Source organism: Chelon labrosus (assembly GCF_963514085.1).
Source record: "Chelon labrosus genome assembly, chromosome: 11".
NCBI lineage: Eukaryota > Metazoa > Chordata > Actinopteri > Mugiliformes > Mugilidae > Chelon > Chelon labrosus.
In genome coordinates, this window is record NC_140344.1 from 3,495,766 (window position 1) to 3,510,162 (window position 14,397).

The following is a 14,397-nucleotide window of genomic DNA, read 5'->3' on the forward strand; positions in this document are numbered from 1 at the left end:
GCTATATCATCGTCATGTCAAAACTGTCCTTTCGTAAGCACCATCTCACAGATTACCAAATCTATGAGGTGATACTTGCAAAGATTACAAAGATTTGGAAAAATCAGCTTGCATTTAAATTTGGACAACAAATCAACGCATTCCCCCAATCTAAAAAGTGAAGCCGATCCATATGCGTAAGAAATGGATGCTGCTGATATTGGTTGCAGCCAGAGTTTGCACAGTAGTGGCCCAGGTTTGGCCTAGATGTGAGCACACAGACCACAAACCTACAGCAGGTGTCTAGCCAGACAAGAAGGATGTTAGACAGCTGGCTAGCTACTATTATTCCCCACAGAATGGCTGTGATCTTACAGTTCCAGATGGCATTTCAGTTTGTTCACAGAAAGAGCACATATGAACTCCCTCCTCTTTTTTTGGTATTCACATCCTCCAAAGTGGATATTTTGTGAAAGTTCATACAGCTGATGTAACTTTGTGTGTACGAGTTCCATCTGAGGGCCGCCTGTCTGGCCTTTGGCGCTATATTTCCAATGTCAGTACTACTGTGCAAACTCTGACAAATGACAATGGCTGCACTTTTTCTGACTTGATTCTGGGTAGCAGAAATGTCATCCATCCTGCAATATCTGGATCAAAAAACTAATGTATTCTAATGTATAAGGTATACTAGCCATTGTCTGTAACTACAGCAGCTTCAGCGAAAACATTTAAATGTTCCTATAGAAATGTTAGACAGGGGGACTTAAATAAAGTGTAGCTGCCTTCCAGAGTTTAAATGAACGTGGAAGAGAATGCAGAGTTGACTCAGAGAATAGTTTCACGTTGGCCACATGGTGTCAGCAGAGGACTTCCTGCATCACGTCCTGGTGCTTGTGCAATGTTTGCACTCCTCAGGCTGCAGTCCTCTGCAAACAGCTCACGCTATATTATGTTCACGTTGGACACATCCCAAGCCCTAATTCATTCAAAAGCATATATTTTAAAATGCGCCCATACAGTCACACAGAAGGTGAGTCACATCGGTTATATGAATATGTATATATGTTCTAGTTGTGGTTTTAATCCAGTTTAATTTAATTTCTCTCTATGTTTTTTTCCCCAGATGCTGTGAATCCAACATGAATCCAAACTGTTTGGACTAACACAAGTCAAAAAATAAGGTACATCTTGAATGTCTCCCAGCTTAAATTGAGATAACTGCAGCACAGATGCAACGGAGTAGTGGTCTGATTAGATTTTTGAGCAACTTTCTGCATAGATCTGCCTGTTATAGAGAGACAAACTAGCTGCTAATGTTTCTGTGAGCATATGTTTGTCTTGGAAATCCTGGCAGGCAAAACAAGTGACTCTTGTTAAGGGGTTTGTTGAAGTGATAACGTTAAGAATTATCACACATGATGTGTCATGTTGCTATGATGGCAAGTTGACTGCCTCACATCAACCAAGTCATCATGCTGTCATCATGTTTTCCGGGAACAGGTCCTAACTGGAATCTTTCTCAATTCTAGGGCCCTATTTTACACTTGTCATTTTAGGTGTGTCATATGTGGATTGAATCCAGATGAGAGTTTGGTACTATTCAACTTTGTTGTTTTAGATTAGATACAGCATATCCAGTCCTCCCAAGATGCATGAAATGGCCACTTGCATTCCATGTAATACACATTAAATACAGCATTCCTAGAAATGGCCTGTATGAATCATCTAAATAATCACTACAGTTCAACCAGTTGCACCGGATTGTATTGTTTAGATGATAAACAGCCTGGGTCCTGCACACTCATTTATCCATTCCAGCCTTTTAAGCAAACAAAAAAGGTAGAAAACAAGAAAAAAGGTACTCTGTTTACATTAGAATGTAAATAGATGAGGACAGTGAAGTGAAGATTTAGTCTGGAAGCCAGACCTGACCGCCCACAATTTGTTTGTGGTGGAAAGTTGTATTCTGATAAGAATCTAGTCTGCCTACACTAGGGTGGATTTGGATTTGGTGGTGCAAAGACGCTGTTTTAAATATTTAATGGAAGGATGTTCTCATTGTGAAGGCCATACACATCTTTTCCTCGTCAAGACAACATTGTCCACTGTTTTAGATCGCATTGATCTGCTCAATGATCACTAAGATTTATCTGAATTTAAAATGTGGTAAAAATAAAGGAGTATATACAATGATGCTTCCAGCTTTGATGTCCAAGATCTTGATTCTAATTAAGTCTAATGGAAGTCTTACATTATTCTTGATTTGAGGGGAGCTGTGGGTCCCCCTGTGTCCATGTAGAGGTGCCTTGAGAAAGCACCTAACTCCCCAAATTGTGAAAGATAATTACCCCATGTGGGATCAATATGATTAATTAAATTACAAATTACAAGTATATATATATTATTAAAGTTTATATTATTATTGTTATTTCTTTTACAGATCTCTTCACATCCTGAATGGTCACTGACAGCCTGACCTGTGACCTGTCCCTAAGCGGACTGCTGACCTACTCAGACCAGATGCCCATATGTCAATAATGGAGGATTTACGAGGTGAGTGGTCAAAGGATGAATGTATTTCAGGAGTACTTTGGCTATCTGGTCTCAGGCGGTTCCTCATGGCCTTAAAGAGCTACCTCCAAACCCCATGCAGTGTATTAATTACACTATATGGTAGTCCAAGCCCATATATATACCCCACAGATTTTTCCTCTTAGTCTGTGACTCCCAGCCCCTCTGTCAGTCTCTGCAGCCCTCCTCCTCGTCACTTTGTAGGTGAGAAACTCTTTTACTTTGTGGATTTAGTGGCTTAAAAGAAGTTGATGCTCAGTGGTAAAACACTTTACACTTCTTCTTCACCTTTTGCTGAAGGAAGTCAGTCTGATACTGTTGAAACAGCTTATTTAAGTTTACAAAATGTAATCAACAGATTTATTCTGCAGATGTATAGGCCCAAGGAAAATATGTAGAAATGACCAATTCCTGACCTTATCTAAAGGGCTAGGTGTGAAGAGTATAATTTATCTTTATCATCCCTAGCACTGTGTTGTGCAATGATCATCTTTAAATTCACAAAAATGACAGTATTATAATTACAGTATGACTTTAAGAATAAGCTCCTGGATATATTTTAATTTCCCCCGTTTTTAACAGAAGTTAAACACTCAAACGCTTGTTGATTTTTTATTTTTATTTTTTTGTATAAATCCATCTGGTTTAACTGCTTGTTCCTCTGATTATACTTCATTAAGACATGAGCCAGTGTTTTTGCTGACAGATGAGAGCTGTGAGCCTGTGTGGTCAAAGAAAAAAATCTGCAATGCCATCAAGGATGCAAACACCATCAAGCATCTTAAAACTGTTCATCCACCTTGGACTGATAGAGAAAAGACAAGAAAAGATTGAACATATTCTTTGTGAGGGTTTAATGAGACAGTTTGACTGCTGACAAGACAACAGCTCTAGATCAGCAGACACATGGCAAATGTAAATTCCAGCAGCAGCTTCAGCCAGAGGGCGTTCAGCAGCCAGTTCATGTCTGAAAGGTTTCAGTTGCATGTAGTGCTCCTCTTCCATCAGAACAACAACCTACTTTCCATGTTACCACTCTTAAAGGGCTCATCATAAATCCCACTGACTTTTGACTCTGGGCCAGGATTAGCGGTGACCCTCTGGGCTCGGGATTCATGGAACCTGCACCCTGAAGTTTCACATGACACATAAATCTCCTGGAGATCGCAAAAACAGTGGAACTGCAAAAGAGCCTCCTGTTGGGGCATTTCAGTCCCTGACCACACAGAGACAACTAATAACTGCCTTGTCTACTAGTTACACGTATGAAGGACAGGATACAGTTGAAAACATGTAAGTGTAACAGGGCAGCAATAAGGCAAAACAAAATATAAAGTCAGGCAAAAGGGAAAGGGTTTAGCTCTCTGCCACTGGTTACATTTAAAATTTGTCAGCCCTCTGGGGCCCCAAACAGTTGCACTGCCTTGTTATGCACCCATAACTGTCTCATACTTTTCTCCTTCTTGTATTCTTGACTTTTCTGATTATTACCAGAGTCTGAAACCAAGAAGAAGCCAACATGTCTGAGTGAGTAAAAGTTTATTCTGTTTAAATTCATAAAAGCAGACACTCATTAGAGTTTGACACTGTGATCATATTCATTCATTAACATCCAACGCTTTCTGAAGAATTTCTGTGGGAATCCTTCACTGTTATTGTTGACATCATATTCCTATTGATTAAAGGGGAAAGAAGATGACATCGAGCCGCAGGCATCACCTCAAGGTAAGACTCAACTAACTCCATTTCGTTATCATCCCTTTGAAAGTAAATGTGGTGCTGCTCTGTGTCTGCTGCTTGTGGAAAAGCATATTTACTATGATAAATCTGTGTCTGGAGTGGCCCCAAAGGCAAGTTACTGGAGCTTTATGAAAATAAAACTTTTCAGACAGTAATAACTTAGAGTCTCTGTGCCATTGTCTTGCAGAGTCTGATTCTGCAGATAGCTGCTAACTGGTTGGAGCAGGAAACTGCTGAAATCGTAGCCGCCAAGGAGGCTTACATGGCAGAGAAATGTTCCCCACCCGATCTGAGCGGAGACCAGGCAGCTCTGATGGTAAAAACTCATGAATCCGACATTTCTTTCTGTGTCCCTTACAGCTCCGAGGTCATGAGCTCAATTCCTTAGAACAATGTGTCTCCTTTTTATACTCGCAGGAATTCTGCAAAAAGCTGTCTCAGCTTATCGACGGCATTGATGAAGAAAGATACGATACAGAAGCCAAAGTGGCAAAGTCAGACAAAGAGGTATGTTTTCCAAGTCTTAGGTGTTGTAATGTAAACAGCGTTTACATTTGTTTCCAATATTCACATTCTACTGCTGAACACAGTCTGACAAGTAGAATTCAATAAGCTAGGAGCAAGATCCATGTGAGGGCCATCTTGGATAATTTCATGGTTTAGAAGCAAAAAATGATATGGAATAATGTACATATTATAAGAAATAACCTGTTTCCAGAAGTGCAATGCAACAAATAACTAAACGGTTTGATTGAACAAATCATTTTGTTTTTCTCCATGAGCAGTAAGTTGTAGCAAAGCCTTGCATCCAATGGTACTGTATCGACAAACTTTTCAATATTTCAGAAAATCTAAAGCATCAGGTGATCCTTTATGCTAGGATTCTCTCCCCTGTTAAGTAAAAACTGTCAAGACCATTAAAAAATACATTTAAATCAGTTTTTCTTTTTTGCTCATGAAAACTTATAGGTGCATACAGTTACAGGAACAAAATATTACTGTAATTGTTTAATAATCAAGAAGGTGGCCTTGAATTTTTTCCTTTGTGCAAAGCAATTTCTGCCCAAGTTAACCCCTTGGCGCCGAGTGTCACGAATGACACTTCTGCTCAGACTGCAGCCGAAATAACGCATGTAATCCTCCAATGTCGGTTTGTGCACATTCAGTAGGTACCTAGGAACCTTTTGCAAGCACTAGTTTCTCAAAGGACCAGTCGGAGTGGGAACTACCTCCGGTTAATGAAAGCTAACAAATAGGAAATTCATTTGTGAATTAACGTTTTAAAGTTTAGAAGTCCTCAGTGAAACGCTTGAACTCTGTTTCAAATTGGATGCAATAGTTGGTGTTGTAGTGTATAGTGTGTAATTTGAATCTGTAATGTATTTGTACATTTGTACATTTTGTAATTTCAGTAAATGTTTTACCGTTTTTACCTTTCATGCCTGTTGTCTAATTTGCATCATACCTAAAATTAGATCTATACTGTGCAGCAATTACAGTACATACACATTTATATTAGTAAAGAGCAGCAAGGGGGAAGCTAAACATACATCTGTCATACATACATACGGCTGACTGAAGCAGCGATGTAGAACTAAAGATTCAGCCTTTAATTTGTATGTGCTGAGGTGCATTTTAACCGTGATGAATTTTAACAAAAAGTGAAGTCTGTAACTGTCAATCTAAACCAATGAACTAAACCAAATGAGGTGCATAGGGATGATCTAGTGATACACCGGCCCTAAAACAGCTACTAAACACAACAGGCTCCTGCATGCATGTGGCACTGACTGAGTCAGCTCACAGGAAGATGACAAAGAAGCTTTGTTCAGTCTTTGGGCTTCTGTTTAATAGATTGAAGAGCTGAGGCTGAAGGTGGTGGAGCTGGCCGGAGTGAAGAAACCCGCCCTGAAGAAAGTGCGTATGTCCGCTGACTCCATGCTGCAGGCTCTGCTGGGAGGAAAACACAAGGTGACCATGGACCTGAGGGCCAACCTGAAGCAGGTCAAGAAGGAGGTCAAAGAGGAGGTGAGGCACTGTCACAAAATGGCTTTCTGGACTTTAACTTGATGTTGGACGGTGTTGTCACTGTGTTGGACCTGTCCGTCTTTCAGGCTGGGGAGGGAGTTGGCGACTGGCGTAAGAATGTTGAGGACAAAGCTGACAGGAAGAAGATGTTCGAGACTTCTTAAAGACTTTGTAGTCCTACCTTCAATTTTCACTCCCCCAAGTACTACTGTAGCTCTTGTCCACTGTTAGATCCGACCTTTTTAATGGAATTGGAAAAACTCCAGTGATTAAATTTTCATTTTTTTGGAATAAGGCAATGTTGTGCTGCAGTTTTTTTTTCAAATGTTTGGAAGAGGAAAAAGTGGGATTTACTTTCTTTATTACTATTACTACTATTAGTATTTCCATTGCTACTAATCTCTAATTCATTTGAGATTTGATATATATAGACTGTTTAAGTATTAAATAGCATTGGAGCCTGATTCTAAATCAGTGGAAACTGACAAACTTAACTTAACTTAGATTTTTAGAGTGTTGCACGTTGAACCACCAGATGTCAGCACGGGGGTTTTTCTTTCCACTTTACTTCCTGCACATCATCTGGCTGTATTTCCAGTCATAAAACATGGCTTCCTACCAAATACTTCCATCACAAATCACACTTGTTCTCCATCACGGTTGGTGACGAGCACAAACAAAGCTGGGGCACACAAAGTTCTACAAACGGTGAGTAACAATTTTCCTTCAAACTTTTTGTATCAATATTTATTTAATCAGGGCATGAAAGCTAACCTCACGCCGTAAAACTCTTCTTTAGTGTTATGCCAAACAACTCATATTGTACATTTCCTGCTATTATTTGTATAATGAACGGGCAAAAGTTAAGACAACTTAGTGCTGAAACTGAATCATAACTGGCCTGAAATCACTCCAGTGGCTGCGAGTAAAAGCTTCACACACTGTTCTCACTGCTTGCCTGCTGCGATTGGAAACTGAATCAGGGTGCAATAATAATGTCAGCCACACTGGCCAACTGTTGTGTAACAATCGGCGCTTCTCTTCACTTGTCTCAGAGGGAGGGAACCTGAAATTTACGAGGTTCCTCCAAGAGTTGCGGTTGTATTTCTGGAGCCTGCTGGCCCATTGGTCTGAAGTGGCTCTGTTACCATAAAGAGGACTGACTTTCCTGCCGAGCAAGCATATCACACCCTATATACCCTGTTTAATCATTACTGTTTGGGACTTCGCAGTGTCTCCCCCCTTCTTCTTCTTCCTCGTCTTCGTCACATTCGGTAGGTGAGAGTCTCTCCTGCAGATTGGCTTCACTCGCTCTGTTAGGGGAACAACACAGTTTTGAGTGTGCAAGTCTGTTTTGCAAAGGTGCTGCTGCAGGTGTGACCTCTGACCTTCTGTGGTTGTGGTCAGAGGCAGAACCACATAGAAGGAGTGGGATTGGTTATACCGCAGCTGAGACTCACTGGACTTAATGAAGGTCATTGTAGGTCATTCAGCGACATGAAAACTACTGGACATGAATTTAAAGTTTGGATTTTTGTTCTGCTAGGCTTTTATTGAAGCTGGGTTTATTATGAATGGATGGCCTTTGGATATTTTGTTTGCAGCTTGTGTGGATTTGGTAAAACTATTGAGATTGATGATTAAAAACAAGAACAAAAAGCATCTTTATTAGTTTTTTGAACGCTAAAAGCCGAAACTCTGCAGATACATGTGGTGGCATCTTAGCTCTGTATTATCTTTTAAAATTATTCTTTTTACACAGTGTAGTTTTTCATCATAACCTTCTGTAATTTAGTACTAATTGAATGAAAGCAAGCCCTTAAAGGATATGTTTAATTTAAACCAAATATAAAGTATTACAGAGATCTTTTTATGTTTTGCGAAAGACTTAATATATGTGTGTGAAAATGGGCTTTGAGAAAAACTATTTCTATTGTTGTTCTTCTGCCTGCAGTTGGATTAGTTGTTTAAGATTCATGAAAAACAGACTTCAGTTTTGTGAATTTTTGTGTTTCTAATTCTTTAACTTGCGTTCTGAAACACCATCGGTGTTAGCTGGTGTTGTGCATGCCAGTAGGATGTTGGCGCTGGTGTTAACTGCTCTCACTGCATGCTTGCCGCCACATTTGGTTCCTCTGCCGGTGGCATTTCGTGCTCAGACCTTTGACTAGGTGCAACAAGTTAAATTCCACACAGAATGGCCATTCCACGCAGGGTCCAACTGTTGAGCGCCAGGGCCTTGGCATCTGACCTCGCCCCTCCAAAATTAGCTGGTTTGTGATCGCTGGCGGCAGGTTTTCCATGATAGTAAAGCGTGTCGTCTTTCCCGCTGGAGGTCAAAGGGAGGCTGATCAATAACGTGGAGGCAAGAAGACATGTCCAGTTCAGCTCAGGACGGAGTCAGTGTGCTTTATGAAAACTGCCTGCTCATATTGAACTGAAGATTGTCTTCTGTCTCTGAACAGGGTGTGAAGATCAGAAGCAACCAAGATGTCTGAGTAAGTACACTTCTCCTTCATCTTCTTCTCAGAAATGATTCTGCTAAACTTCAAATGAGAACCAGACATTTGACACTCAGATGGTCAGGCTCATCTCTCTGTTGGTTTTATTGTTTTATCAGACCCACTCCCAAAGTTTTAGAAGCTAATTCCCTTTTGTCACTATGTATGGAATTTGGTATTTATTGGAGAGGCAACAAAGTTCTCAGATAAAATATGAAATATGAATTAGATCCATTTTGTGTATCAGCAACTGTTGATTTTGAGAGAAACATATTTGAAAGAAAAGTGCAGCTGACACCAAAATACATATTTATGTATTATTAATATATAATTTGAAACATTATCCTCCAGTGTGGTATTTTGGTCTGTCGACACATTTCACATTTTTAAAGTTCATCTTGTCTCAGAAGGACATTCAACTGGAAAACTGTCAGAACATCTAATAAATAAGGATTCATCTTTTAGTTATCAGTAAGATATGCATATTATTTCATGCGGAAAGGAACACCACTAATGCATGAGAGGCATCTAAACGGATGGAAGCACGCATTCACCTTGAAGGTCAACCTCAAACAGCAGCAGCTGTACATGCTGCTGGTATGCATGTGTGAGGAGAACCAGGTTACAGCAGGCGTCAAGCCTCAGAGGATCACTGTCACTTTAAATTCTCTGTCTCGCATCTTGCATGAAAATGCAGAAAAATACGTCAAATCAACCATCAGGAAATGGTTTGACAGTCTGCCAAATGTGTGTAATATACAGCTAAACCTTCTACTTATACTGGTCACTTTATATTTCTAACAGGTCACTTTATATTTATATTTCTAACAGGTCACTTTATATTTTTAACATAGTTTATAGTTGTATAAACATTTTATTTCTAGTCACTTTCTATTTTTTATATAGCTTTTGTATTTTATGTTCAATGTATGTTACTGCTACTGGATGCTTGAATTTCCCTCGGGATTAATAAAGTATCTATCTATCTATCTATCTATCTATCTATCTATCTATCTATCTATCTATCTAACGCAAGTAGCTGGCTGGGTTAGCTTACCTTAGCTTAGATGGTCATCACCGACACCAAAAGGGTAAACAACAAGCCAACCTAAAACATGTTAATCAGTGAGCTTCAGAGGCAATAGTAGGTGGATCTTGCTACTTCTGGGCTGCTCTCCCATTTCTAGTTTTTGAGCTAAACTAGGCCACCTGAGTGCTGAGCATAGCGTCAAATCCAGCATACAGACATGAGATGGGATCAGTCTGCTTATCTAACTTTTATATAAGTCAATCCTGATCACAACTTTCTAATCTTACAGCGCAAAGAAAATGACGTCCAGCCGCAGGCATCATCTGAAGGTGAGAATGAAACTTTCTTTGTCTTTTCATTGAGGTCAACCATTGAGCGTCTTGTGCCTTTCGCTGAACTTTGCACATGCATGCGTTCCTCTCCCCTGCAGAGTTTGATGCTGCAGATCGCTGCCAACTGGATTGAGCAGGAAAAGAAGGACAATGAAGCAGCAAAGGAGGCCTACATGGCCGAGAACTGCCCACTCCCAGACCTCAGTGGAGACCAGGCCACCCTCATGGTGAGACCAAAACTTGACAAATATTTTTTTGTGATAAAGGTTCGTGATAGTATAGTTAAAAAAAAAAAAAGGATCTTTTTTGTATTTCATATTCTTTTTCCTTGTTACTACGGAGTAGCCTCTTAAAAAGAGAGTCTAAATCATGTCTGCTGAAGTTCATGCAGTGTTATCAGCAATATTTAGGCTACACTTTGTAATTTTCCCCATATTGTTGTCCTTTTCAAGCAGCAACAGCAGACATTAAAATAGAGAGAGAGAAAAATATCTTCAGCCTACAAATTCATCCTGTTGTTACGGTTGTGACGTCCACAAAGAATCCTAACAGCTATTACCTAAATCAGTTATAGTCTTATAAACATAACATTCCCATGATACAGTTACATAAATGTTAAAAAAAACAACAACAATATTTTATGCAGGATTGAAAACCTATAGATATTTCCTAGTGATTACATGCCATAATTCTATTTCTTTTCAATACTTAGAGCAGAAATAGTGAAAGTAGGGATGTAACACTATAAGATCCAACATATCATTTGAATAAGTCACAACATATACTTCACATATTCAACATATTTGTTATGCCAACTGGAACAAATTAGGATGTTACTGCAAGTAATATTATTATTATTACTGATGCATCAGAGATGTGTGGACATCCCTGTTCCAGAGTCATATGTTTTGTGTGTAAAACCTTGATGTGCAAACAAACCACTAACCTCAACTGCCAGGTATTGCATTGCATGGATTATATATTGTAGCACAACACACCAGAGAAGCAGCTCCAAAACTGTATATAACTATACTACATGTATCTACAACTTCAACAGGAAATCTGCAAGAAGCTCCACGCCATAATTGACAAGATCGACGAGGCGAGATATGACGCTGAGGCCAAAGTTCAGAAGTCGGACAAAGAGGTGAGACGCAATCCACAAAGTCATTTTATGCAGTATTATCATCAGATTTTTATTTCACTTGCAAAAGTACCTTTGTTTTGCTGTTTTTATAATGCAATTGTCTTTAAACCATGGCACACTAGTCATTTCATTTTGGGATGAAGGCATCTGAAGAGTGAGTAGGGGAACATTATACTTGATGTTACTCCGAGATGTCCAGTATATTTGAACTGGAAAGCTAAAATATCCTGGGGGGGAAAAATGGTGGTGAAAATTTTTACCTAAAAATGTTAAAGACATCAAGTTGAGAGTAAACTTCATTTTTTTGAGTCAGATTGCATGGGAGGACTGTGAAGTCCGCTGATCTTTCTCACTTGAACTTGTTTAAATGGTGGAATTTCAATTTGGATCAAGTGTAACTATCCTTCAGTCAGCTTAAAGGATGTCTTTTTCACCTTTTTAGTTAGGTAGTAATAAACAAATTAAATCTCTTGCTCATGACCATCCAGGAAACCTAGTCTAACAGTGCTTTGTATTTGTGGAGATATCGCACAACATTGTCTGTTCCACATAAACATGTTAAATACTTCTGTTCCTAACGTGCATATTATAGATGAAAAGTGAGAGGGACTGTATTATTAAATTACATCTTCTCATTTTGGAGAGAACTCATTTTGTAACATACATGAAACAATAAATTACGTTCAGTGGCAATTTATTCATTTTTGTACTGCATTATTGCATTCAGATGTAATAAACGAATGAATAAGCGAGTGAGTGAGTAAAAGTAGAAAAAAATATTTAGTTTAATTTATTAATTTAATTGACAGGAATGGTGAAAATGTACTGTAAATGAGCTTGTGTTAGCTCAGTTTGATCTGTTCTTAAAACAGAGTTAATGACCTGTCATATCCGGACACGCACATTTAACATGTAAAGTAACAGAAGACAAAACAGACGGCAGGATGGCAGCAGTAAAAGGGTAGCAGGCAGCTAATACTAATAAAATAATAGGTTTTTACAAAATGCACCAAATGTTGTAGCTTTAGCAAAAATACTCCAGAGAAAATGTTCTTGAATCTCAGCCTAGCCAGTTTCATGACCTTTGAACAAACGCTTTTCTTCCTCCAGATCGAGGATCTGAAGCTGAAGGTGGTGGAGCTGGCTGGAGTGAAGAAACCCGCCCTGAAGAAAGTACGTATGTCCGCTGACGCCATGCTGCAGGCTCTGCTGGGAGGAAAACACAAGGTGACCATGGACCTGAGGTCCAACCTGAAGCAGGTCAAGAAGGAGGTCAAAGAGGAGGTGAGTGACAAGAACTGATCTAGTCATCATCGCAACATTTAGGTGAAGGGATCAGAAGTGTGCAGCTTTAACAGCTTCAAGTTTTGCTTCAGATTAAAATATTTCCCAACGAAAAAAAACACATTGCTGTGTTAGAAATTGAATTGGGGTTGGGGTTTAAAGGGCATACACAGTAAAGTGACTAAATTTGTGATTGATCTGCAGAGATATTTATTCTTTAGAAAGTTCACAGATCTGATACACCTCTACCAGGCTCTCATTATTATCATTCACGTCTGACCCAATTTCAACAAATCTGACCAGTTCATCTTCCCATTCTGTTGGTGATAAAAAAAAATTACAGAAAATTTTCACTGCCTCAGAAATTCGTTTTAATAGAAATAGAGATGGGATTTATGGTTCTTTGAAGGGAGCCGGATCTTGTGGATCTGTTCCTTTCAAAGAGTCGTTCAAAAGGCTGTCTCATTTTGATATTTAATTATTTTTAAGATGACAGCCTGGGAGTACCTTATTCTATCCTCAAAATAAGCACTGTGATAGGGTAAGGTCTGGATTAGAATCATTTAAACGTGGACATTCCACCAATGCATATTGTTTTGGTGGGATATCTGAGTCTATCTATGTATAAAATATATATTCTAGATAGACATGCTTTATTTATCATTTGAGAAATTTGATCAACACCTTTGCGCTGGCTAGGGATCACACCTGGGTCCACTGCTATGTTCACCACTATACCACCTTCGTCACCAACACCGTCTTTTAAAGAGCTGGTTAATAGATTCGATTCGTTCACAAACGCCACAACAGTTCAGTTCAAATGACTCCCCTTTCAAAGCTATAGTAGCTCTTTTCTGCCAGAGAAAAAAGATTAAATGGATAAATAGACATGCTCATGACAATTATGTCAACATTCTGAGTCTGCTTCCAACTTTTTACAATGACAGTATGAGTTTACAGAGCACCTCTTCAAACACAGTTATAAAGTTTTACTAAACTGACATTTAGGGACTTCATACAAAAATGATCTGATGAGGAGATTTATGGCAGTGTGATTATTGACTAAACCAGGTTTGAAATGACTGAAGTGGAGGTTTCAGGTATATTTTCGTAGCGTTAGTTTGAAATGATAATTTACATGAGTTTTATCAGTCTTCAGAGGCAGTTGGCGACTGGCGTAAAAACATCGAGGACAAGGCTGACAGGAAGAAGATGTTCGAGACTTCCTAAAAGCCTCCTGGACAGAGGAGGATGCCGGCAGGGGAGACGTTTCCGTATGAGGTCTGAGTGACTGAATGTGTATCTGCGTCCCATCTGGACACTCAGGGACGAGTTAAGATGCTTTTTGTTTTGTTTTGTTTTGTTGTAGTTATTTTTGTGATATACCGTCCCCCCCTAAAGACTCTTGTATACACTTAAAACCTCTGGCAGAGAAACTTCAAAATGTACAGCTTTCCATGGAATCAATAGAAATAAATGTTTTGAAATATCCACTTGTTAATACATTCATTTTGTCCAACGTGGCAGTTTAAAGTTGCATAGATTTTACACTCTTAAAGAAACAGTACTTATATAAGGGATTTCAGAAAACAGGACCAACAGGGCAAAAAGAAGGTCTGGCTCTGCAAATGTTTCTTTTTTTTTTATTAGTGTTGGAATATCAGTGTCTGCACACTGTACACCTCTATCTCCCTAGAAAGATGAAAAACATATACTATAAATAAAGATTCAGACTTTACACAGAGACAAGACAATGACCCCATTTCTGATCTGTCATCTCCC

General features: G+C 39.1%; 1 protein-coding gene across 1 annotated transcript; it reads left to right on the forward strand.

Annotated features, from left to right (window-relative positions):
• The first annotated feature begins 533 nt into the window (after positions 1-533).
• LOC311496162 (uncharacterized protein) lies at positions 534-14,330 on the forward strand. Its single transcript, XM_084555926.1, has 12 exons — positions 534-1,163; positions 2,423-2,535; positions 4,048-4,080; positions 4,239-4,278; positions 4,481-4,609; positions 4,711-4,800; positions 6,148-6,321; positions 6,408-6,480; positions 10,110-10,411; positions 11,242-11,331; positions 12,442-12,615; positions 13,768-14,330. The coding sequence occupies exons 3-12, from the start codon at positions 4,073-4,075 to the stop codon at positions 13,843-13,845; spliced, it is 1,158 nt and encodes a 385-aa protein (XP_084412052.1). The 5' UTR covers positions 534-1,163; positions 2,423-2,535; positions 4,048-4,072; the 3' UTR covers positions 13,846-14,330.
• The last annotated feature ends 67 nt before the right edge of the window (positions 14,331-14,397 follow it).